Source organism: Salvelinus fontinalis, chromosome 3, assembly GCF_029448725.1.
Source record: "Salvelinus fontinalis isolate EN_2023a chromosome 3, ASM2944872v1, whole genome shotgun sequence".
NCBI lineage: Eukaryota > Metazoa > Chordata > Actinopteri > Salmoniformes > Salmonidae > Salvelinus > Salvelinus fontinalis.
This window is the reverse complement of record NC_074667.1, coordinates 76,100,051-76,127,800: the sequence shown is the minus strand read 5'-3', so window position 1 is coordinate 76,127,800 and position 27,750 is coordinate 76,100,051. Positions and strand designations below refer to the sequence as shown.

Below are 27,750 nucleotides of genomic sequence, written 5' to 3'. Positions count from 1 at the left end.
TAAAATTCCACGAATAACACTTGTATTTTCATCAACATTTATAATGAGTATTTCTGTAAATGGATGTGGCTCTCTGCAAAATCACTGGATGTTTTGGAACTTCTGAACATAACGCGCCAATATAACCTGTTTGGGCTGCAAGCTGAATATTGAAAAAACTGGAAAATGTGTGCACATTTTCAAACGGCCTCCTAAGAAACTTTTTATTTTCCAATATGCATATATTTACTACTGTTGGATAGATAGCAGTCCATAGTTTCTAAAAAGGTTTGATTTGTTTCTCTAAGTCGAACAGAAATATTTTTACAGCCATTTTCCCAGCCGAATTGAGATTTTCAAAATGCGATGTGTCTCTTTAAGACCTTCTCTATAAAAGGCCCTTTGACTTAGGACCATAGGGACACTTCACACGCCTTCCTCAGGCTGTAATGCGGAAGTGAGAATTGAAAGGAGTCGAATATCCCGTCCATGGACTGAATAACACACCTTCTTGTGAGACCTGCGCAGTTAAAAAAAAATTCCGGGCATGAAGTATAATTTGGTCTCGGCTTCTGGAACAAGTTAGATAACGGTGAATAGGATGTCTGACTACGATATTATTTGATACATGTCACAAAATCATCCTAAAGTATGTTTTTTCAATATACTTTAATTATATTATTGCAATTTATTCTGGACTTTAGATGTGATACGACGGAAGAGTTTTTTGAAGAAACGCTGTGTAGCGCCGCAATGCTATTGTGCTAGCTAACCAAAGAGGGAAATAATTCGTTCTGGAACCCAACTAAAGACTCTACTGGACATTGGACCCCGTTACAACATTCTGATGGAATACCAAGAAAGATAAGACCCAATTTGGGATGCTTTTTCATATATCTGTCGAACTGTTGTATGCTAACTGTGCTAACTGTGCTAGGCTAGCGCTTGACTAGAATCAATGCTGCCTTATGCTAGCTTATGTTGTTAGCTAATATAACGATATATTGTGTTTTCGCTGTAAAACACTTCAAAAATCGGAAATGTTGGCTTTATTCACACGATATCTGTCTTTCATTAGTTATCCACCATATGTTTTTCTGAAATGTTTTATGAGGTGTAATTAGTAGCCGACGTTGGTGTATGTATTTTCTCTGGCTACTCCCGTCTGGATTCAGACTCTAGCTATGTGTTAGCATTTTTGGGTAGCATCAATGTAAAACTGATTTATAGCTAAAATATGCACTTTTTATGAACAAAACATAGATTTATTGTGTAACATGTTATATGACTGTCATCTGAGGTAGTTTTTTCTGGTCTCTTTAGGTTGGTTTTAGTTTATTTCGGTTGGCTTGTGCATGCTACTTCAATAATAATTCATACTTCATAATCATATCCATACGTGTCTGTCCACTTTTGTATTTGGTGGTGAGCTAACATAAATATATGTGGTGTTTTCTCTGTAAAACATTTAAAAAATCGGACATGTTGGCTGGATTGACAAGATGTTTATCTTTCAAATGCTGTATTGGACTTGTTAATGTGTAAAAGTTAAATATTTTAAAAAAATAGATTTTGAATTTCGCGCCCTGCAGCTGTTGTCATTTTCGTCCGATTTCGGGCTTGCAGCCCAAACAGGATAAACTCAGATTTTTGGATATAAATATGAACTTTACCGAACAAAACATACATGTATTGTGTAACATGAAGTCCTATGAGTGTCATCTGATGAAGATCATCAAAGGTTAGTGATTCATTTGATCTATATTTCTGCTTTTTGTGAATCCTCTCTTTGGCTGGAAAAATGGCTGTGTTATTCTGTGAATAGGCACTCACCTAACATAATCGTTTGGTTTGCTTTCGTCGTAAAGCCTTTTTGAAATCGGACACTGTGGCTGGATTTACAACAAGTGTATCTTTAAAATGGTGTAAAATATATGTATGCTTTAAGGAATTCTAATTATGGGATTTCTGTTGTTTTGAATTTGGCGCCCTGCAGTTTCACTGGCTGTTGAAGAGGTGGGACGCTACCGTCTCACGTACCCTAGAGAGGTTAAGGTTAGGGTTATGGTAAGGTTTAATAGGGTTTCTGTTTATGCTGGTATCAAACCTTGGGTTGCACGGGCCTATTGCAACTTCCTGCACTGTTTCTATATTGTACATCCGACCGGTCTGGAGAGGGTAAGAGACCATGAAAGACCAGGAGCTCCGAGGCGTCACCCATAACAGTTCAACAACAGGAGGAAGACAATTATTGATAAAGTGCTGATGGTAAAAAGATGTAACTTTTGAACACATTTTATATAATAAAGTCATAATTAAACATGCAAACTGGATCAATTACATGAATAATTAAATAAGTACATAATTGGAAATTGCCCCAATGGATGAAGGGATTAAGTGCTCCAAAGATAAGTGTTATATTAAAGTGCTTGATATAATACAATTCAACTGATAAATTAGACCCATTCAATTCTGAATGACCCATTTCAACGGTTCTGCCTGCGGTTACGGAACCCCTACCTGTCCCAGACCTGCTGTTGTCGAACCCTTAATGATCGGCTAGGAAAAGCGAAAAGATTTATTCCTGATTATTATTTGACCATGCTTGTCATTTATGAACATTTTGAAAATCTTGGCTCTCTCTAATTTTCTCCTTCTCTCTTTCTTTCTCTCGGAGGACCTGAGCCCTGGGACCATACGTCGGGACTGCCGGGCGTGGTGGCTCCTTGCTGTCCCCAGTCCGCCTGGCCTTGCTGCTGTTCTGCCTGCGGTTATGGAACCGCCACCTGTCCCAGACCTGTTGTTTTTCAACTCTTAATGATCGGCTATGAAAAGCCAACTGAATATTATTCATGATTATTATTTGACCATGCTTGTCACTTTGAACATTTTTGAACATCTTGGCATAGTTCTGTTATAATCTCCACCCGGCACAGCCAGAACAGGACTGGCCACCCCTCATAGCCTGGTTCCTCTCTAGGTTTCTTCCTAGGTTTTGGCCTTTCTAGGGAGTTTTTCCTAGCCACCGTGCTTCTACACCTGCATTCTAGCTGTTTGGGGTTTTAGGCTGGGTCTCTGTACAGCACTTCGAGACATTAGCTGATGTACGAAGGGCTATATAAAATAAACTTGATTGATTGATTGATTGATAGCTTAACAGGGAAGCTACATAACATCCTCTGTTGGTTCACTAAAAGCTTCTGATAAACCCCAGGTGGTGAAGGTAGTCAACATTACATGACCTCCTCCACACTGATCCTCAACACAGGGGTCCCACAAGGGTGCCTCCTCAGTCCTCTCCTGCGTGACCTCACACAGTTCCAACTCTATCACCATGTTCGCTGACGACACGACAGTAGTAGGCCTCATTACCAACAACGACGAGACCGGCCTACAGGGAGGAGGTTCGCACTCTGACGGCGTGGTGCCAAGTAAACAACCTCTCCTTCAACGTCAGAAAAACAAAGGAGCTGATTGTGGACTGCAGAAGGAACCAGGTTGGGCACGCCCCATCTTCATCAACAGAGCCACCATGGAGACGGTAAAAAACGTCAAAATTCTTGGCGTGTCAAATTTGTTATTTGATTTCAGACAAATTGAATAGAATAGGTTGAACAAGCCAGAATGATTTTTTAGCATACCAATCAGAAAAAGCACTCCAGATGAACAACCGCGCCGTCCCACGTTTTACAGTGTGTCGCTAGTAGCCTCATTCAGACAGCAGATACAGTCAGACGGTTAATGACTAGCACTGAATACATAGTCAACATCACGGGCTATAAGGACCTCTTTTAAACAATGATAAGTAGTTATAGTCCAGTTATAAATATGCTATAAGCAATTATATGTATAGTTTAGGCCAGGGGTATTCAACTCTCACCCTACGAGGTCTGGACTACTGCTGGTGTTCTGTTCTATTGCACACACCTGGTGTCTCAGGTCTAAATCAGTCCCTGGTTAGAGATAACAATGAAGAAAAGAAGTGGAACTGGCTTCCAGGCCCAGATTTGTATTGGAGGGAATAGGCAGTAGTACGAGTAAGCAGTACTGCAGTTTACTATATGATGATGTGTGCAGTAACAGTGATGCTGATGTACACTGAGTGTACAAAACATTAAGAACACCTGCTCTTTCCAAGACATAGACTGACCAGGTGAATCCTGGTGAAAGCCGGACATGGATTGCGCATGTGTGCCATTCAGAGCGGGAATGCACAAGACAAAAGATTTAAGTGCCTTTTAAGTGCCTACAGTCGACACTCTACATTCTACAGTCTACAGTTTACAGTCTACATTCTACAGTCTACAGTCTACAGTCTACATTCTACAGTCTACATTCTACAGTCTACATTCTACAGTCTACATTCTACAGTCTACAGTCTACAGTCTACAGTCTACAGTCTACAGTCTACAGTCTACATTCTAGAGTCTACAGTCTACAGTCTACAGTCTACAGTCTACAGTCTACATTCTACAGTGCGAGTTTTGGAACACCTACTCATTCCAGGGCTTTTCTTTATTTGACTGTTTTCTACATTGTAGAATAATAGTGAAGACATCAAAACTATGAAATAACACATATGTAACCCAATTCAGGAAACGGCTTATGTCACATGTCCTGACTTCACAGGAGAGCTGTTTGAACATAAAATTATTTTTTAAATCAAAATGCATTTTTGGGCAGAAATGCCTTCTTGAACATGTGAACTTCAATTACAAGCCTTGTTGGTTAAGCCACAGAAAAATATGATTGGCTGAGATAATGAGTGGGCTGGACATCACCAGAGAGGCATTCGGATTGGTCTGCCATATAGAAGGCTTCTGTCTATTTGAGCTGGTCAGTCTGTGTTGGTAATCCTGTCGAACGCGGCTTTTTTTCAAATGTATTGTGTAGTGGAGCTGCATAAGAGTTGCTCTCCACTTTCTGGAGGATCAGGTTTTGAAATCAGTGGACTTAGAGTATGATAGTTAAAGAGATGGAGAAAACACCTGTCTCCGGATTACATCTTCAAACTAAGGGCAACCGTGGCATGGCATTTCTGACAGGGAGACGCGTCCATCATGCACGATGATGTATACAGGTAAGAAATTCTAGCGTTGGCGAGCTGCATAGGTAAACAAATCCAGAGGTAAACAAATCGAGAGGTAAACAAATCGAGAGGTAAACAAATCATCGGCCACAGCGTCAAGTGTGCGCTCCGAGAGCGGAACGAGATGGGTGGGGCTAAAGCTTAAGAGGGTGTCAACGATGCTGAATAGGTGTAGACAAAGAACTCTTCACTAGACACCAAAACTTTCAAAGGCAATTTCTCACTTTCTCAAAAGTGAGTTTACAAGTTGATTAACTTTCAAAGCAGAATTACTTTCCCATTGTTCCTCAAATGCAGGGTATGATATAATATTATATACTATTTTTCTTTACTTTTATCCAATGTAAGAAACATCATTTCACATTTTTCCACATTTTTGCTACATAAGACAGAATCCAGGTGGTGAGTCACATATAGAATCATGTAGTAACCAAAAGTGTTAAATAATCCACATTTTATTTTGTATTTGAGATTCTTCAAAGAGGTTCTTCACCCTTTGCCTTGATGACAGCTTTGCACACTCTTGGCAGTCACCTGGAATACATTTCAATTAACAGGTGTGCCTTGTTCAAAGTTAATTTGTGGAATTTCTTTCTTTCTTAATGTGTTTGAGCCAAGCCAGTTGTGTTGTGACAAGGTAGGGGTGGTATACAGAAGATGGCCCTATTTGGTAAAATACCAAGTCCATATTATGGCAAGAACAGCTCAAATAAGCAAAGAGAAACGACAGTCCATCATTACTTTAAGACATGAAGGTCAGTCAATAAGGAACATTTCACGAACTTTGAACGTTTTTTCAAGTGCAGTTGCAAAAACCATCAAGCGCTATGGTGAAACTGGCTCTCATAAGGGCCACCACAGGAATGGAAGACCCAGAGTTACCTCTGCTGCAGAGGATAAGTTCATTAGAGTTACCAGCCTCAGAAATTGCACCCCAAATAAATGCTTCACAGAGTTGAAGTAACAGACACATCCCAACATCAACTGTTCAGAGGAGACTGTGTGAATCAGGCCTTCATGGTCGAATTGCTGCAAAGAAACCACTACTAAAGGACACCAATAAGAAGAGGAGATTTGCCTGGGCTAAGAAACATGAGCAATGGACATTACACCGATGGAAATCTGTCCTTTGGTCTGATGAGTCCTAAGTTGATATTTTGGGTTCCAACCGCCGTGTCTTTGTGAGACACAGAGTAGGTGAACGGATGGTCTCTCCATGTGTGGCTCCCATCGTGAAGCATGGAGGAGGAGGTGTGATGGTGTGGGGGTGCTTTGCTAGTTACACTATCAGTGATTTATTCAGAATTCAAGGCACACTTAACCAGAACGGCTACCACAGTATTCTGCAGTGATATGCCATCCAATCTGGTTTACACTTAGTGGGACTATCATTTGTTTTTCAACAGGACACTGACCCAACACACCTCCAGGCTATGTAAGGGCTATTTGATCAAGAAGGAGATTGATGGAGTGCTGCATCAGATGACCTGGCTTCCAAAATCATACGTGGGAACACCTTCAAGACTGTTGGAAAAGCATTCCAGGTGAAGCTGGTTGAGAGAATGCCAAGAGTGTGCAAAGTTGTCATCAAGGCAAAGGGTGGGTACTTTGAAGAATCTAAAATCTAAAATATATTTTGATTTGTTTAACTTTTTTTTGGTTGCTACATGATTCCATATGTGATATTTCATAGCTTTGATGTCTTCACTATTATTCTACGATGTAGAAAATAGTAAAAATAAAGAAAAACCCTTGAATGAGTAGGTGTGTCCAAACATTTGACTGATACTGTATATTTGTGAGAGGTATTGACATGTTGAAAGCACCGAGTTGTCTGTCTAAACTACTGGCACACAGCTCAGACACCCATGCATATCCCACAAGACATGCCACCAGAGGTCTCTACACAGTCCACAAGTCCAGAACAGACTATGTGAGGCACACAGTGCTACATAGAGCCATGACTACATGGAACTCTATTCCACATCACGTAAGCTATGCAAGCACTAAATTCTGTTATGAAGAGTAATGATCCATGATAAACAAAATCCCAGATGCAGCACGTGTCAAACTCATTCCGTGGAGGGCCTAGTGTCCGAAGATTTTTACTCCTTCCGTGTGCTTGATGGATTAATTAAGGTCACTAATTAGTAAGGAACTACCCTCACCTGGTTGCCTAGGTCTTAAACCTTAAACCAGCAGACTCTAGGTCCTCCATGAAATGAGTTTGACACCCCTGGTCTACAGTATAGTGATGGCAATACCAGAAGTGAATAGTCGGTCTACTTACTCTGCAGTTACCCAGCTCCTCTACAGACAGAATGATGGTGCCACATTTCTTCCCAGCTATACCGCTGTAGAAAACAGAAACAGAGGAGAGAGGACAACACATGGTTAAGTTAGGCAGGGACGGGTGAAGCATCTGAACGACAGAGATGCTGAGTTCCAGTCCTCCAGGACCAGAGTGTCAGGATGTGTTGACGCTCACTTGATCATGAAATGTCACCGGTTGGCTAGCGAGGGAACACACCTGCTTTTCAGATCACAATGAGACAGGTTGTTCTGATTGCATGTAACAGAAATGGCATGCAACTCTCTGTCACTGTCCATGGTCCTGAAACCATCCAGAGCGCAGGGTTGACAGATGCTGACCATGGTGCTGAATATACATCTCTCTCATCTACTTATCCTCCTCTCTTTCTCTCTTTCTCCACCTCTCTCTCTCTCTCTCTCTCTCTCTCTCTCTCTCTCTCTCTCTCTCTCCTCCTCCATCTCTCCATCTCTCGCTCTCTCTTCCTCCACCTCTCCACCTCAATCTCTCTCTCTTCCTCCATCTCGCTCTGTCTCTGTCTCTCTGTCTCTCTCTCTGTCTCTCTCTGTCTCTCTCTCTGTCTCTCTCTCTGTCTCTCTGTTTGTATCTCTCTCTGTCTCTCTCTCTGTCTGTGTGTGAGAGAGAGTGAGAGTGAGTGTGTGTGTGTGTGTGTGTGTGTGTGGTGTTGTCTAATCTCTGTTTGACCAGGGGGTTTAATGACACTGGAGTGGACGTCTGCTAATTGGCTCACTCGTCAGTGGACAGCCCTCTGTGTGTCATAAGAGAAGGGGGCTTTTAATGTGATGGATGAGCACAGATGGAGCCGGCAGGGTGGAGCTGGTTAGGGTGGAGCTGGTTAGGGTGGAGCCGGCAGGGTGGAGCCGACAGAGTGGAGCCGACAGAGTGGAGCCGGCAGGGTGGAGCTGGTTAGGGTGGAGCTGGTTAGGGTGGAGCCGGCAGGGTGGAGCCGGCAGGGTGGAGCCGGCAGGGTGGAGCCGGCAGGGTGGAGCTGGTTAGGGTGGAGCTGGTTAGGGTGGAGCCGGCAGGGTGGAGCTGGTTAGGGTGGAGCTGGTTAGGGTGGAGCCGGCAGGGTGGAGCTGGTTAGGGTGGAGCCGGCAGGGTGGAGCCGGCAGAGTGGAGCCGGCAGGGTGGAGCTGATTAGGGTGGAGCTGGTTAGGGTGGAGCCGGCAGGGTGGAGCCGGTAAGGGTGGAGCCGGCAGGGTGGAGCTGGTTAGGGTGGAGCTGGTTAGGGTGGAGCCGGCAGAGTGGAGCCGGCAGGGTGGAGCTGGTTAGGGTGGAGCTGGTTAGGGTGGAGCCGGCAGGGTGGAGCCGGCAGAGTGGAGCCGGCAGGGTGGAGCTGGTTAGGGTGGAGCTGGTTAGGGTGGAGCTGGTTAGGGTGGAGCCGGCAGGGTGGAGCCGGCAGGGTGGAGCCGGCAGGGTGGAGCTGGTTAGGGTGGAGCTGGTTAGGGTGGAGCTGGTTAGGGTGGAGCCGACAGGGTGGTGCCCGGCAGGGTGGAGCTGGTTAGGATGGAGCTGGTTAGGATGGAGCCGGCAGGGTGGAGCCGGCAGGGTGGAGCTGGTTAGGGTGGAGCTGGTTAGGGTGGAGCTGGTTAGGGAGGAGCTGGTTAGGGTGGAGCTGGTTAGGATGGAGCCGGCAGGGTGGAGCCGGCAGGGTGGAGCTGGTTAGGGTGGAGCCGGCAGGGTGGAGCTGGTTAGGATGGAGCCGGCAGGGTGGAGCCGGCAGGGTGGAGCTGGTTAGGATGGAGCCGGCAGGGTGGAGCCGGCAGGGTGGAGCTGGTTAGGGTGGAGCTGGTTAGGATGGTGTGTACGTGCGTCTTGCCCTTTTCCCCAACATTCTTTGTTTTTCTCTCAATACCGCAGCAATCGCCATCCTCTTCCTCCTCTCTCTAGCTCTTTCTCCCAACCACCCTCCCTTCCTCCCTCCCTTCTTCTACCTTCCTCCCACTCCTCCCTCCCTCTGGACCCTGAGGATTAGACTGACTGAGTAAGAGCCTTGAATTATTTAACAGCTAGTTTCAGCGACCAGATGAGATGGTGGAGCTGAAATTCCAGTAAGGGGCTGGAATGGTGCTGGACGTCAGAGGTCAGAGGTCAGAGGTCCACTAGGATCTCCTCACTGCTACGCTGTCAGGGCACTCAATAAGAAGAACATGTCAGGGAATGGATTTATTTATTCATTTAGTGCAAATCCCAAAGAGGTATTCATCTAACCTTGCCTCACCTTGGGTGTTCTCGCTCTCTCTCTCTGCATCTCTCTCTCTCTGCATCTCTCTCTCTCTGCATCTCTCTCTGCATCTCTCTCTCTATTTCTCTCTCTCTCTCTCTCTCTCTGCATCTCTCTCTCTGCATCTCTCTCTCTTTCTCACATCTTTACTAAAGTGTGTTCACCCGACTGGTCAATAATAAACAATCTTGTTGCGGTTCACATTGATGGATCTTAATCAATTGTTCAATGTTTACAGATTTAGAATAAGAGAGTTAAGGCTGAGGGTTGAGGTCTGATTGAAGAGGAATGTTGGACTCCATCTATTACCTCTTTGATCTTTTATTTAGAGTGTATTTTCCATTGGCCACTGGTCTATGAGCATCTAGGTTCAGAGTCCACTATGTCATTATGGATCATTGGTAGAGAGATATCTCACAGATTCACAGATAGTTCTCTCCCAAACACACCCTCCTCATTCTCCGGTTCTCTCACCCTCCTCAAACTTCTCCTCTCCCACCCTCCTCTCCTCTCCCACCCTACTCAAACTCCTCCTCTCCCACCCTCCTCTCCCACCCTACTCAAACTCCTCCTCTCCCACCCTCCTCAAACTCCGCTTCTCTCACCCTCCTCAAACTTCTCCTCTCCCACCCTCCTCTCCCACCCTCCTCAAACTCCGCTTCTCTCACCCTCCTCAAACTTCTCCTCTCCCACCCTACACAAACTCATCCTCTCCCACCCTACTCAAACTCCGCTTCTCTCACCCTCCTCAAACTTCTCCTCTCCCACCCTCCTCTCCCACCCTCCTCAAACTCCGCTTCTCTCACCCTCCTCAAACCCCTCCTCAAGCTTTTCCTCCTCCACAGTCCTTTAAATGTTCCTCTCCCACTATCGGATGGTTGCATCACCTACAGTTCCATGAGTTCAGAGAACACATTCAAAGGCCACTGAAACCCCAACCCCAAGAATGATACCCCAATACCTTCCTTTCTCTCTCTCTCTTTCTCTCTCTCTGTATCTCTGTCCCCCTCTCTCTCTCTCTCTCTCTATCTCTCTCTCTGTCTGTCTCTATGTCCCCCTCTCACTCTCTTTGTCTCTCTGTCCCCCTCTCACTCTCTCTGTCTCTCTCAATTCAATTCAATTCAATTCAAGGGGCTTTATTGGCATGGGAAACATGTGTTAACATTGCCAAAGCAAGTGAGGTAGACAATACACAAAAGTGAAACAAACAAAACGAATTAACAGTAAACATTACACATACAGAAGTTTCAAAACAATAAAGACATTACAAGTGTCATATTAAATATATACAGTGTTGTATCTCTCTCTCTCTGTCCCTCTCACTCTCTCTCTCTACCTCTCTCCCTCTCTCCTTCTCTCTCTCTTTCTTCCTCTCTTTCTCTTTCTCACCCCTGTCTCTTTATCCTCCTTCTTTCCTTCTCTATTAAATCCAGTTCCATCGTGGCTGGTCAGAACTAGATGGTCTGTATGAGCCCATTGAGGAACAGTACAACGGAGTGACAGTGACAGGCTGGGTCCTGAGGGTCTGAACTGGGTGACAGGTTGGGTCCTGAGGGTCTGAACAGGGTGACAGGCTGGGTCCTGAGGGTCTGAACTGGGTGACAGGTTGGGTCCTGAGGGTCTGAACTGGGTGACAGGTTGGGTTCTGTGGGTCTGAACAGGGTGAGAGGCTGGGTCCTGAGGGTCTGAACTGGGTGACAGGCTGGATCCTGAATGTCTGAACTGGGTCACAGGCTGGGTCCTGAGGGTCTGAACTATTTAGGTGCTGAGGGACAGTACATTGTATGGTTATTGAGCGGCTGAGGGACACTACATTGTATGGTTATCGAGGTGCTGAGGGACAGTACATTGTATGGTTATTGAGCTGCTGATGGACACTACATTGTATGGTTATTGAGGTGCTGATGGACACTACATTGTATGGTTACTGAGGTGCTGATGGACACTACATTGTATGGTTATTGAGCTGCTGAGGGACACTACATTGTATGGTTATTGAGGTGCTGAGGGACACTACATTGTATGGATATTGAGCTGCTGAGGGACACTACATTGTATGGTTATTGAGCTGCTGAGGGACAGTACATTGTATGGTTATTGAGCTGCTGAGGGACAGTACATTGTCTGGTTATTGAGCTGCTGATGGACACTACATTGTATGGTCATTGAGGTGCTGAGGGACAGTACATTGTATGGTTATTGAGCTGCTGAGGGACACTACATTGTATGGTTATTGAGCTGCTGATGGACAGTACATTGTATGGTTACTGTATGGTCCTTTGTCATCCTGGAAAAAGACAGCTGGTATAAAACACTCTAGAACAGCCTCAGAAAACAGTCTCCGCTGCTTGTGTTCTGACACTAACACCTTTATGACCCTGCCTGACGTGACACCTGGCTTGACATGGCAACGACAGTGTGTGTGTGTGTGTCTACACAGTTGAAGTCGGAAGGTTACATACACTTAGGTTGGAGTCAATAAAACTATAGTTTTGGCAAGTCGGTTAGGACATCTACTTTGTGCATGACACAAGTCCTTTTTCCAACAATTGTTTACAGACAGATTATTTCACTTATAATTCACTGTATCACAATTCCAGTGGGTCAGAAGTTTACATACACTAAGTTGACTGTGCCTTTAAACAGCTTGGAAAATTCCAGAAAATGATGTCATGGCTTTAGAAGCTTCTTTTAGGCTATTGACATAATTTGAGTCAATTGGAGGTGTACCTGTGGATGTATTTCAAGGCATACCTTCAAACTCAGTGCCTCTTTGCTTGACATCATTATAAAATCAAATGAAATCAGCCAAGACCTCAGGAAAATAATTGTAGACCTCCACAAGTCTGGTTCATCCTTGGGAGCAATTTCCAAACGCCTGAAGGTACCACGTTCATCTGTACAAACAATAGCACGCAAGTATAAACACCATGGGACCACGCAGCCGTCATAACGCTCAGGAAGGAGACGTGTTCTGTCTCCTAGAGATGAATGCACTTTGTGCGAAAAGTGCAAATCAATCCCAGAACAACAGCAAAGGACCTTGTGAAGATGCTGGAGGAAACCGGTACAAAAGTATCTATATCCACAGTAAAACGAGTCCTATATCGACATAACCTGAAAGGCCACTCAGCAAGGAAGAAGCCACTGCTCCAAAACCGCCATAAAAAGCGAGACTACGGTTTGCAACTGCACATGGGAACAAAGAGAGTACTTTTTGGAGAAATGTCCTCTGGTCTGATGAAACAAAAATAGAACTGTTTGGCCATAATGACCATGGTTATGTTTGGAGGAAAAAGGGGGAGGCTTGCAAGCCAAAGAATCCCATCCCAACCGTGAAGCACGGGGGAGGCAGCTTCATGTTGTGGGGGTGCTTTCCTGCAGGAGGGACTGGTGCACTTCACAAAATAGATGGCATCATGAGGGAGGAAATTATGTAGATATAGTGAAACAACATCTCAAGACATCAGTCAGGAAGTTAAAGCTTGGTCGCAAATGGGTCTTCCAAATGGACAATGACCACAAGCATAATTCCAAAGTTGTGGCAAAATGGCTTAAGGATAACAAAGTCCAAGGTATTGGAGTGGCAATCACAAAGCCCTGACCTCAATACTATAGAAAATGTGTGGGCAGAACTGAAAAAGCATGTGCAAGCAAGGAGGCCTACAAACCTGACTCAGTTACACCAGCTCTGTCAGGAGGAATGGGCCAAAATTCACCCAACTTATTGTGGGAAGCTTGTGGAAGGCTACCCGAAACGTTTGACCCAAGTTAAACCATTTAAAGGCAATGCTACCAAATACTAATTGAGTGTATGTAAACTTTTGACCCACTGGGAATGTGATGAAAGAAACAAAAGCTGAAGTAAATCATTCTCTCTACTATTATTCTGACATTTCACATTCTTAAAATAAAATGGTGATCCTAACTGACCAAATACAGGAAATTTTAACTTGGATTAATTGTCCGGAATTGTGAAAATCGGAGTATAAATGTTTTTGGCTAAGGTGTATATAAACTTGCAACTTCAACTGTAGGTGTGTGTATATATGTGTGTGTATATATGTGTGTGTGTAGGTGTGTGTGTGTATATGTGTGTGTGTATCTGTGTGTGTAGGTATGTGTGTGTATATGTGTGTGTGTGTGTGTGTATGTGTGTGTATCTGTGTTTGTAGGTGTGTGTGTGTAGGTGTGTGTGTAAATGTGTGTGTGTGTATCTGTGTGTGTAGGTGTGTGTGTGTGTGTAGGTGTGTGTGTAAATGTGTGTGTGTGTATCTGTGTGTGTAGGTGTGTGTGTGTGTGTATCTGTGTGTGTAGGTGTGTGTGTGTATCTGTGTGTGTAGGTGTGTGTGTGTGTATATGTGTGTGTGTGTGTAGGTGTGTGTGTGTGTGTGTATCTGTGTGTGTGTCTGTGTGTGTAGGTGTGTGTGTGTGTGTGTGTGTATCTGTGTTTGTAGGTGTGTGTGTGTGTAGGTGTGTGTGTGTATCTGTGTGTGTAGGTGTGTGTGTGTATATGTGTGTGTGTGTGTAGGTGTGTGTGTGTGTGTGTATCTGTGTGTGTGTCTGTGTGTGTAGGTGTGTGTGTGTGTGTGTCTGTCTGTGTCTCTCTCAAGGAGGTTGTGGGTAGAACCACCCGAGGTGGTTCATCAAACCAAGCAAAACCCACAGTCCACCCAAAAACCCACAGTCCACCCAAAAACCCACAGTCCACCCAAAAACCCACAGTCCACCCAAAAACCCACAGTCCACCCAAAAACCCACAGTCCACCCAAAAACCCACAGTCCACCCAAAAACCCACAGTCCACCCAAAAACCCACAGTCCACCCAAAAACCCACAGTCCACCCAAAAACCCACAGCAATAAAAAGAGCTCTTTAAAGCCTTCAAGATAAGATGTGGAAGGAAGCGACTCTCCCCACTGAAGCAAAGCCAGGACCCCTGAAGAGGAGCACAGTGTTCTCACCACACCGCATCAACAAAACTCATAACAGAGAAAGCGGCACGGCCATGTCATTTCCTCTGCATGTGTAATACACCCAGCCATTTCCTGCAGTAGAATGAACAAAGTGCCCTCTTGTGGCCTAATGGGTGGAATGTTGTTAATATTTTTTTGAATTTCAGAATTAATAAACATTATATTTTTGTTTAACGCCGACAATCCAGTGTTTCTATGTCAAACGGTTTTGTTCAGTATTCTGTGATGTATATAAAGTGTAATATTGGGATGGAAACTCAAACTGTAACACATTTCAACTCTATATCTGATATGGTACAGCTGTCTTCTTTTTTAAAGCCCATAACCATGTGTGTGAGGTGTATACTTTTCTTTCAAAGTAGATTTGTTTAAGACTACCAAGAAACCACTCTGTGTTAACCTGATTTAGCCCACTGCTGTAAAAGGTAAGCACACAGCTTCAAAGCTCTGGGAACAGACCGGGAAAGGGTTTGAAGACGGATATTAAAGGAGGTATTTTGCAAGCAGAGGGCCACGCTGTCAAAATATAATTGCAAAATGGAGGGTGAAGCAGAGTGTGTGTGTGTGTGTGTGTGTGTGTGTGTGTGTGTGTGTGTGTGTGTGTGTGTGTGTGTGTGTGTGTGTGTGTGTGTGTGTGTGTGTGTGTGTGTGTGTGTGTGTGTGTGTGTGTAGAAGAGAAAGGGAGTCAGTGCGTGTTGCATATGTATGCAACCACCCTGTCAGCTCCATCCTGTCAGCTCCACCCTGTCAGCTCCACCCTGTCAGCTCCACCCTGTCAGCTCCACCCTGTCAGCTCCACCCTGTCAGCTCCATCCTGTCAGCTCCACCCTGTCAGCTCCATCCTGTCAGCTCCACCCTGTCAGCTCCCCCCTGTCAGCTCCATCCTGTCAGCTCCATCCTGTCAGCTCCATCCTGTCAGCTCCCCCCTGTCAGCTCCCCCCTGTCAGCTCCACCCTGTCAGCTCCACCCTGTCAGCTCCACCATGTCAGCTCCACCCCGTCAGCTCCACCCCGTCGGCTCCACCATGTCGGCTCCACCCTGTCGGCTCCCCCCTGTCGGCTCCACCCTGTCGGCTCCACCCTGTCAGCTCCATCCTGTCAACTACATCCTGTCGGCTCCATCCTGTCGGCTCCACCCTGTCGGCTCCATCCTGTCGGCTCCACCCTGTCGGCTCCACCCTGTCGGCTCCATCCTGTCAGCTCCCCCCTATCAACTCCACCCTGTCGGCTCCACCCTGTCGGCTCCACCCTGTCGGCTCCATCCTGTCGGCTCCATCCTGTCGGCTCCACCCTGTCGGCTCCACCCTGTCGGCTCCCCCCTGTCGGCTTCACCCTGTCGGCTCCACCCTGTCGGCTCCACCCTGTCGGCTCCCCCCTGTCGGCTCCACCCTGTCGGCTCCCCCCCGTCGGCTCCACCCCGTCGGCTCCCCCCTGTCGGCTCCCCCCTGTCAGCTCCACCCTGTCAGCTCCACCCTGTCGGCTCCACCCTGTCGGCTCCCCCCTGTCGGCTCCACCCTGTCGGCTCCACCCTGTCGGCTCCACCCTGTCGGCTCCCCCCTGTCAGCTCCCCCATGTCAGCTCCACCCTGTCAGCTCATCCGTCACATTAATAAGCCCCCTTCTCTCATGACACACTGACGAGTGAGCCAATTAGCAGACGTCCACTCCAGTGACAACACCACACATACACACTCACTCACTCTCACGCACGCACGCTCGCACGCTCGCACGCACGCACGCACGCACGCACGCACGCATGCACGCACGCACGCACGCACACACACACACACACACACACACACACACACACACATATCCACACCTAAATTCCATACATGATCTCATTGTATCTCATTCTGCATATTATAGTTTGTTACACATATGCATAATCTCATTGGACTGATATGCAGTACCAATCAAAAGTTTGGACACACCTACTCATTCAAGGGTTTTTCTTTATTTTTCACTATTTTCTACATTGTAGAATAATAGTTAAGGCATCAAAACTATGAAATAGCACATATGGATCAAGTAGTAACCAAAAAAGTGCTAAACAAATCAAAATATATTTTATATTCTTCAAAAGAGCCACTTTTTGCCTTGATGACTGTCAGGTGTGTGCGTACTGGTAGTGAAGTCAGGTGCAGGAGAGCAGAGATAAAACCAATGGATACATGAAAAATGGAGCGGCGATGGCTAGAAAGCCAGCAACGCCGAACGCCGCCCGAACAAGGAGAGAAGCCAACTTCGGCGGAAGTCGTGACAATGACAGCTTTGCACCGTCTTGGCACTCTCTCAATCAGCTTCACCTGGAATGCTTTTCCAACAGTCTGGAACGAGTTTCCACATATGCTGAGCACTTGTTGGTTGCTTTTCCGTCACTTTGCGGTCCAACTCATCCCAAACCATCTCAATTGGGTTGAGGTCAGGTGATTGTGGAGGCCAGGTCATCTGATGCAGCACTCCATCAATCTCCTTCTTGGTCAAAGAACCCTTACACAGCCTGGAGGTGTGTTTTGGGTCATTGTCCTGTTGAAAAACAAATGATACGCGCAAACCAGATGGGATGCTGTGGTAGCCATGCTGGTTTAGTGTGCCTTGAATTCTAAATAAATCACAGTAGTGTGACCAGCAAAGCACCCTCACACCTCCTCCTCCATGCTTCACGGTGGGAACCACACATGCGGAGATCATCCATTCACCTACTCTGCATCTCACAAAGACACGGCGGTATGAATCGCCATTTGCAGCAATTCTTTGCAGCAATTCGACCATGAAGGCCTGATTCACATAGTCTCCTCTGAACAGTTGATTTTGAGATGTGTCTGTTACTTGAACTCTGTGAAGCATTTATTTGGGGTGCAATTTTTGAGGCTGGAAACTCTAATGAACGTATCCTCTGCAGCAGAGGTAACTCTGGGTCTTCCTTTCCTGTGGTGGTCCTCATGAGAGACAGTTTCATCATATCCTCTGCAGCAGAGGTAACTCTGGGTCTTCCTTTCCTGTGGCGGTCCTCATGAGAGCCAGTTTCATCATAGCGCTTCATGTTTTTTGCGACTGCACTTGAAGAAACTTTCAAAGTTCTTGAAAATGTTCCGTATTGACTGACCTTCATGTCTTAAAGTAATGATGGATTGTCATTTCTCTTTGCTTATTTGAGCTGTTCTTGCCATAATATGGACTTGGTCTTTTAGCAAATTGGGCTATCTTCTGTATACCTCACCCCACAACACAACACAACTGATTGGCTCAAACACATTAAGAAGGAAAGAAATTCCACAAATTAACTTTGAACAAGGCACACCTGTTATTTAAAATGCATTCCAGCTGACTACCTCATGAAGCTGGTTGAGAGAGTGCCAAGAGTGTGCAAAGCTGTTATCAAGGCAAAGGGTGGCTACTTATATTGGCTAATATATTTTGATTTGTTTAACACTTTGATGTCTGAGCAGGCGTGTTCCAACTGTTGACTGGTACTTTGTATATTTATGTATTTTTTGCATTTTGGATTCATTTTAAAAAGTAAGTCATAACATAGATTTTCAACCAAGGTATTAAAAAAAACATGTTAAATTTCCATTCTCAGGTTAGCAGTCAAATTTTCTCACAGGCACTGAGCGAGCCTAATAAGTCCCCCAGCTTCCTGAGGCTGAGGACCTTTGGTGCTGCTTACGACCAAATGTCAGAAGCTTTCTTCATCACAGAGAATTAAGTTAGGCAGGCAGCAGGCAGCCAGTTATCAGGAAGCAGGCAGGCAGCCATCAGGAAGCAGGCAGGCAGGCAGGCAGCCATCAGGCCGCAGGCAGGCAGGCAGCCATCAGGCAGCAGGCAGGCAGGCAGCCATCAGGAAGCAGGCAGGCAGGCAGCCATCAGGCAGCAGGGAGGCAGGCAGCAGGCAGGCAGGCAGCAGGGAGGCAGGCAGGCAGGCAGCCATCAGGAAGCAGGCAGGCAGGCAGGCAGGCAGCCATCAGGAAGCAGGCAGGCAGGCAGGCAGCCATCAGGCAGCAGGCAGGCAGGCAGCAGGCAGGCAGGCAGCAGGGAGGCAGGCAGGCAGGCAGCCATCAGGAAGCAGGCAGGCAGGCAGGCAGGCAGCCATCAGGCAGCAGGCAGGCAGGCAGGCAGGCAGCCATCAGGAAGCAGGCAGGCAGGCAGGCAGCCATCAGGCAGGCAGGCAGCAGGCAGGGAGGCAGGCAGCAGGCAGGCAGGCAGCAGGGAGGCAGACAGCAGGGAGGCAGGCAGCAGGACGAGGAACACCCTAAATCTCTCTACATTTCTGACAGTCTTTGAAGCTGTGGTAAAAAAAGTCTTTGTTCTACAAATCAAATGTGACCCAATTCAGGAAACTAGGCGTAAACTAGGCGTATGTCGCAAGTCACGACTTCCCAGGAGAGCCGTTTGAACGTAAAATAAATGCAGAGCAGAACATTTCCTCCACTACACACAGCCTCCACTAGATACAGCCTCTACTAGACACAGCCTCTACTAGCCACACCCTCCACTAGATAAAGCCTCTACTAGCCACACCCTGTACTAGATACAGCCTCTACTAGCCACACCCTCCACTAGATGCAGCCTCTACTAGCCACACCCTCCACTAGATACAGCCTCTACTAGCCACACCCTCCACTAGATACAGCCTCTTTTAGCCACACCCTCCACTAGATACAGCCTCTACTAGCCATACCCTCCACTAGATACAGCCTCTACTAGCCACACCCGCCACTAGGTACAGACTCTACTAGGTACAGCCTCCACTAGGTGCAGCCTCCACTAGATACAGCCTCTACTAGCCACACCCTCCACTAGATACAGCCTCTACTAGATACAGACTCTACTAGCCACACCCTCCACTAGATACAGCCTCCACTAGATACAGCCTCTACTAGCCACACCCTCCACTAGATACAGCCTCTACTAGCCACACCCTCCACTAGATACAGCCTCTACTAGCCACAGCCCCCACTAAATAAAGCCTCCACTAGCCACACCCTCCACTAGATACAGCCTCTACTAGCCACACCCTCCACTAGGTACAGCCTCTACTAGCCACACTCTCCAATAGATACAGCCTCCATTAGCCACACCTTCCACTAGATACAGCCTCTACTAGCCACACCCTCCACTAGATACAGCCTCCACTAGCCACACGCTCCACTAGATACAGTCTCTACTAGCCACACCCTCCACTAGATACAGCCTCTACTAGCCACACCCACACAGCCTCCACTAGGTACAGCCTCCACTAGGGACAGCCTCCGCTAGGGACAGCCTCCGCTAGGTACAGCCTCCGCTAGGTACAGCCTCCGCTAGGCACAGCCTCCGCTAGGTACAGCCTCCGCTAGGTACAGCCTCCGCTAGGGACAGCCTCCGCTAGGGACAGCCTCCGCTAGGTACAGCCTCCGCTAGGTACAGCCTCCGCTAGGTACAGCCTCCACTAGGGACAGCCTCCACTAGGTACAGCCTCCACTAGGTACAGCATCCACTAGGTACAGGCTCCACTAGGTACAGCCTCCACTAGGTACAGCCTCCACTAGGTACAGTCTCCACTGCGTACAGCCTCCACTAGGTACATCCTACATAACATTACATGTTACAGGGAGGGAGAGTTATCAGTTGTTTGATATGATTTCCTTTACTGCAATTTGTTTTAATTGAAAGAAAAAATAAGTAAGTTTGGGATTGAATTATTCGAGATAAATCTAGGCATTATGCATTATTTTCCTGCTGTAGTAAACTGGCTCAAATGAAGATCATACACACACACACACACACACACACACACACAAACACACACACACACACACACACACACACACACACACACACACACACACACACACACACACACACACACACACACACACACACACACACACACACACACACACACACACACACACACACACACACACACACACACACACACACACACACACACACACACACACTCTCATTGTGACAGAATAGGCTGGAACAGTCATGTGGAGAAATTGCACTGCAGTACGTTTTAGGCTTAGGCCTTTAGAACTGTGACAGTGTGAGACGTACCCAGTCTATTTAGTTCTTCTCATTTTTATAGATATGGAATTGTGCTGGGTAGAATATCACTCTGCAGGGCTAGAGGTGGTACAGTACAGACACACACAGCAAGGGGGAAGTCCCTAGAAGGATGAGCAGCACCATCGCTAACACACAAGAGTGTTTAGAGACAGACCAAAATACCAAACACAGTGGAGCTCTGCAGAGGCAGCGCCATTGACTTCCATAAAACAACTGGGGGGAAGACCTGAATGCTGCTCTATCGAATGACGGAGGGAGGGAGGGAGGGAGTGGGGTGGGGTGGGAGGGAGGGAGGGAGGGAGGGGGTGGGGTGGGAGGAAGGGAGGGAGGGAGGGGGTGGGGTGGGAGGAAGGGAGGGAGGGAGGGAGGGAGGGAGGGAGGGGGTGGGGTGGGAGGAAGGGAGGGAGGGAGGCTTTTTGAAAGAGAAAATACATCTACCCATTTCAATTAAAGCAGAGGGGGAGGAGAGAGGTGGGAGGAGGAATATAGCAGGAGGGATATACAATCTGTTTAAATCTGAAATAATATAAAACTATACTTTACTTTTGGAGTCTCGGGAGCAAAGAGAAGAGAGATAAACATAAAGAGCTAAACAATAGTCCTAGAAATCTATCCTGATCCTGACTAATTATGTAACTGTATGAGGTCCAGTCATCGTGAACCAGGCTCCAGGCGCTACGTGTGCTCTGAGGTCCACAATGATTCTTTATTTAACCAGGCAAGTCAGATAACATTTACATTTAAGTCATTTAGCAGACGCTCTTATCCAGAGCGACTTACAAATTGGTGCATTCACCTAATGACATCCAGTGGAACAGCCACTTTACAATAGTGCATCTAGATCTTTTAAGGGGGGGGGGGGGGGGGGCAGAAGGATTGCTTTATCCTATCCTAGGTATTCCTTGAAGAGGTGGGGTTTCAGGTGTCTCCGGAAGGTGGTGATTGACTCAACAAATGACTCAACAAATTCTTATTTACAATGATGACCTAAGAACTGCGGGTTAACTGCAGATTTTTACCTTGTCAGCTCGGGAACGCTCTAACCACTAAGCTACCTGCCGCTCCCAAATAGGCTACATGTTCCAAATTATTGCACATCGTTATCTTAATATAATCCACTAAGGCTAGTGACCCCCAGGAACAACTACACAGACGGAATGGAATGATGCAACGTGTAAGCTCCAAATGGAAGAAAACTAACGCTAAAGTCACAGTTATAAATATATGATCGTGGCTAATATTTAACATGATAAAAACTGTTTAAATAGAAGTGTGAAAATCCCAGGTATATAATTACAACATTGTAAAGTGCATGAATCATCTGGGCAAGTTGAGCCCTTTGGGAGCCTATAGCTTTGGGTCTCCAAATATCATCCACGCAAATTATGAGGGTACACAATTACATTTCTGTAATAACGGCACAGCTATTTACAGCCTACTTCACTGTGGAAAAGGGACCACAATACATGTCATGTTGATATGATTTTCCGTTTTCTTCCGTATGGCTGGTTTCACATTCGTCTCCAGGGGTCACAAGGAAAAATAAAATCTGTTGCTATGTGGATTTACAACCCCCTTCTCCAAATGGACTACTCATTTACGTATCTCTTATCAATAGCTCCTACCAATTTATAAACGACGGTTCATGGAGAATGCTGTTATTTCAATCATCGGGGGGAAAAAGTAGATGCTTTTTCCACTTGGACCCGGTAGGTTCGTTCACCCTTATTCATGCTTTCCTCCCACGTAAAGGTGGTGGAATTATGAGAGAATTAAGTCAAGGTCAGAACACGACGTATCTGTAGACACACTTCTGCCACACCTTCATTTCTTAGATCTCCACGCAGAACAAACAGACGGTGAATAACATGCTGTTCTCCTGCTTAACTTCAAGGTCACACATAGAGAGAAAAGTGCGTAAAAAGGGATTGACGTTCCATTTAAGTGAGTCAGAACCAGCCCCATTGGGAATAGGGTACTATTTGAGACAGCCTATTTGAGACAAAGTGTCTTGGTCAATGTCTCTGTCAATTTCAATGTCTCTGTTAATGTCTCTGTCAATATCTATGTCAATGTCTCTGTCTCTTTCAATATCTCTGTCAATGTCAATGTCTCTGTCAATGTCAAAGTCTCTGTCAATGTCTCTGTCAATGTCTCTGACAATGTCTTTGTCAATGTCTCTGTCAATGTCTCTGTCTTTGTCAATGTTTCTGTCAATGTCTCTGTCTCTTTCAATATCTCTGTCAATGTCAAAGTCTCTGTCAAAGTCTCTGTCAATGTCTCTGTCAATGTCTCTGTCAATGTCTCGGTCAATGTCTCTGTCTCTTTCAATATCTCTGTCAATGTCAATGTCTCTGTCAATGTCAAAGTCAATATCTCTGTCAATGTCAATGTCTCTGTCAATGTATCTGTCTCTTTCAATGTCTCTGTCAATGTCAAAGTCAATATCTCTGTCAATGTCAATGTCTCTGTCAATGTATCTGTCTCTTTCAATGTCTCTGTCAATGTTTCTGTCTCTCTCAATGTCTCTGTCAATGTCAATGCCAATGTGTCTGTACATTTTAACACACTCAGACCAGAGAGAGAGGCCTGCTGACCTACATGGGTGAAAACAAAGCAAGGGGATGGAAGGAAAATGTTGTGAGAAAAAGTTTAAAGACCAGTGGTCTGAAGAAGGAAAATGTTGTGAGAAAATGTTTAGAGACCAGTGGTCTCTGGTCTCTAAAACACAGCTGGCGGTCTCTAAAACACAGCTGGTGGTCTCTAAAACACAGCTGGCGGTCTCTAAAACACAGCTGGCGGTATCTAAAACACAGCTGGTGGTCTCTAAAACACAGCTGATGGTCTCTGGTCTCTAAAACACAGCTGGTGGTCTCTATTAACCCCAGACCTCTGCTGATTGGTTTACAGGTTTCATTGACTCATCGTCTGGTATTTCTCTGGATGGAGTGTGATGCTTGGTGATGAGCTAGAGTAAAGGAATTAGATGGTCAGGAAGGCCAAAGCAGTAGACAAATGAGTCTGAGTGAATCCACTGAGAAACCCACATACACTCAGAACACACATGCACACGCACACGCACACGCAAACACACACACACATATCCAATCCTTTATGTTGATCATGACTCACGATGACATCACATCCCTGGGAGTTTTACATAATAAACAGGGGTCATCTCCAGTATAGGTGTAGGTGGTTGATTGACAGGTTAAAGTATTGACGAATTATTGATGATTGATAATCCGCCCATCAGGACTTGACACGATACCTGTCAATCAATTAGACGTATTATCATTCATTGCAGTGCAGTCTCTTGGGCCCTGGAGGGTTACTCCCGACCTAGCTGTGGATAAATCGACACACCCCTTGAACGTGTGGGTTGGTTGGACTGAAATGCACTGTATACAAAATCGTGTACTGCACACACAAAATATATACTTTTTCATGTGCCTGTCATGAATTTCCAATAAGAAATGTGTGTATATTTCACAATAATCTGTGATACTGGGTGGTTTAAACAGTTAAGGTCACATTTTGCTGACCTTAACTTTCAATCCCAAAAAATTATTACATTTGATTTTGTCCTACCAATGTACACAACCTACTCCACATTTTTCAAGTTAAATAAAAATGATATAACAAACAAAAAATAACAACGATATCTTGACTGTGCATGTCTTCACATCCTAGAGTAGATACTTGGAGTAAGAGATATCTTGACTGTGCATGTCTTCACATCCTAGAGTAGATACTTAGCGTAAGAGATATCTTGACTGTGCATGTCTTCACATTCTAGAGTTGATACTTGGTACTGTAGAACAATTACAGCTGTGAATCATTTTGATAGGTGTGCAGGGTTTGGTTCAAGTCCAGTAACGAATCACGAGTCAGTAAAGTACAGCCTTATAGCAGTTATACAGTACTGCACTGCTACACCAGACAACCGTCTCTCTTTGGCACAATTACTGAGATGCTGCAACAACTTCAGCAAAGTATTTCAAAGCTCTAATAACTAACCAAAAATAAATAAATAACCGAGAAAGAAAGAGAGAAGAGGAATCTCACAGGGGATAACCACCTCCTGATTTAGAGGCTGCTGAATCCACAAAGCCCCAGCCAGCCGAGACCTCCTCTGTCTTTACTAGTGGAAAGGAGACAATATGGAGAGAACATCCTCTGTCTTTACTAGTGGAAAGGAGTCAATATGGAGAAAACATCCTCTGTCTTTACTAGTGGAAAGGAGACAATATGGAGAAAACATCCTCTGTCTTTACTAGTGGAAAGGAGACAATATGGAGAGAACATCCTCTGTCTTTACTAGTGGAAAGGAGTCAATATGGAGAAAACATCCTCTGTCTTTACTAGTGGAAAGGAGACAATATGGAGAAAACATCCTCTGTCTTTACTAGTGGAAAGGAGACAATATGGAGAGAACATCCTCTGTCTTTACTAGTGGAAAGGAGTCAATATGGAGAAAACATCCTCTGTCTTTACTAGTGGAAAGGAGACAATATGGAGAAAACATCCTCTGTCTTTACTAGTGGAAAGGAGACAATATGGAGAGAACATCCTCTGTCTTTACTAGTGGAAAGGAGACAAACATCCTCTGTCTTAACTAGTGGAAAGGAGACAATATGGAGAGAACATCCTCTGTCTTAACTAGTGGAAAGGAGTCAATATGGAGAAAACATCCTCTGTCTTAACTAGTGGAAAGGAGACAATATGGAGAAAACATCCTCTGTCTTTACTAGTGGAAAGGAGACAATATGGAGAGAACATCCTCTGTCTTTACTAGTGGAAAGGAGACAATATGGAGAGAACATCCTCTGTCTTTACTAGTGGAAAGGAGACAATATGCAGAAAATATCTTCTGTCTTTACTAGTGGAAAGGAGACAATATGGAGAGAACATCCTCTGTCTTTACTAGTGGAAAGGAGACAATATGGAGAAAACATCCTCTGTCTTAACTAGTGGAAATGAGACAATATGGAGAGAACATCCTCTGTCTTTACTAGTGGAAAGGAGACAATATGGAGAGAACATCCTCTGTCTTTACTAGTGGAAAGGAGACAATATGGAGAAAACATCCTCTGTCTTTACTAGTGGAAAGGAGACAATATGGAGAAAACATCCTCTGTCTTAACTAGTGGAAAGGAGAAAATATGGAGAAACATCCTCTGTCTTTACTAGTGGAAAGGAGACAATATGTAGAAACATCCTCTGTCTTTACTAGTGGAAAGGAGACAATATGGAGAGAACATCCTCTGTCTTAACTAGTGGAAAGGAGAAAATATGGAGAAACATCCTCTGTCTTTACTAGTGGAAAGGAGACAAACATCCTCTGTCTTTACTAGTGGAAAGGAGACAAACATCCTCTGTCTTTACTAGTGGAAAGGAGACAATATGGAGAGAACATCTTCTGTCTTTACTAGTGGAAAGGAGACAATATGGAGAAACATCTTCTGTCTTTACTAGTGGAAAGGAGACAATATGGAGAAACATCTTCTGTCTTTACTAGTGGAAAGGAGACAATATGGAGAGAACATCCTCTGTCTTTACTAGTGGAAAGGAGACAATATGGAGAGAACATCCTCTGTCTTTACTAGTGGAAAGGAGACAATATGCAGAAAACATCCTCTGTCTTTACTAGTGGAAAGGAGACAATATGGAGAGAACATCCTCTGTCTTTACTAGTGGAAAGGAGACAATATGGAGAGAACATCCTCTGTCTTAACTAGTGGAAAGGAGAAAATATGGAGAAACATCCTCTGTCTTTACTAGTGGAAAGGAGACAATATGGAGAGAACATCTTCTGTCTTTACTAGTGGAAAGGAGACAATATGGAGAAACATCTTCTGTCTTTACTAGTGGAAAGGAGACAATATGGAGAAACATCTTCTGTCTTTACTAGTGGAAAGGAGACAATATGGAGAAAACATCTTCTGTCTTAAATAGTGGAAAGGAGACAATATGGAGAAACATCTTCTGTCTTTACTAGTGGAAAGGAGACAATATGGAGAAAACATCTTCTGTCTTAACTAGTGGAAAGGAGACAATATGGAGAGAACATCCTCTGTCTTTACTAGTGGAAAGGAGAGAACATCCTCTGTCTTTACTAGTGGAAAGGAGACAAACATCCTCTGTCTTAACTAGTGGAAAGGAGACAATATAGAGAGAACTTCCTCTGTCTTTACTAGTGGAAAGGAGACAATATGGAGAGAACATCCTCTGTCTTTACTAGTGGAAAGGAGACAATATGGAGAAAACGTCTTCTGTCTTAACTAGTGGAAAGGAGACAATATGGAGAGAACATCCTCTGTCTTTACTAGTGGAAAGGAGACAATATGGAGAGAACATCCTCTGTCTTTACTAGTGGAAAGGAGACAATATGGAGAAAACGTCTTCTGTCTTAACTAGTGGAAAGGAGACAATATGGAGAGAACATCCTCTGTCTTTACTAGTGGAAAGGAGAAAATATGGAGAAACATCCTCTGTCTTTACTAGTGGAAAGGAGAAAACATCTTCTGTCTTTACTAGTGGAAAGGAGACAATATGGAGAAAACATCCTCTGTCTTTACTAGTGGAAAGGAGACAATATGTAGAAACATCCTCTGTCTTTACTAGTGGAAAGGAGACAATATGGAGAAACATCCTCTGTCTTTACTAGTGGAAAGGAGACAATATGGAGAAACATCCTCTGTCTTTACTAGTGGAAAGGAGACAATATGGAGAAACATCCTCTGTCTTTACTAGTGGAAAGGAGACAATATGGAGAAACATCCTCTGTCTTTACTGGTGGAAAGGAGAGAACATCCTCTGTCTTAACTAGTGGAAAGGAGACAATATGGAGAGTATATTCTCTGTCTTTACTGGTGGAAATATTTCTGAATTTCCTTTGTAACAGAGGGCTTTTTACCTTCCTAAACCCAGGCAGTACAAGCAGTCGCTGCACACATTTTTCCAGTGTAGCTCCTTTACACATGAGACATAAAACGATGAACCGTTTTTGAAAACCCATAGTAGAACTGTAATAGTAGGACATGTAAAGCTTCACACTGCACAGTACCTCACATCAGACAAGCTGGGAGAA

The 27,750-nt window shown here is 45.1% G+C and overlaps 1 protein-coding gene across 3 annotated transcripts in view; it reads right to left on the bottom strand.

Moving 5' to 3' along the window:
- cpne5b (copine Vb) overlaps positions 1-27,750 on the bottom strand; it is a 334,834-nt gene that overhangs the window by 116,819 nt on the left and 190,265 nt on the right. For all 3 annotated transcript variants that reach the window (XM_055918053.1, XM_055918052.1, XM_055918054.1), the window contains one exon: positions 7,359-7,422. In XM_055918053.1, coding sequence (XP_055774028.1) covers positions 7,359-7,422 — 64 coding nt within the window. The remainder of the gene's footprint in view (positions 1-7,358; positions 7,423-27,750) is intronic.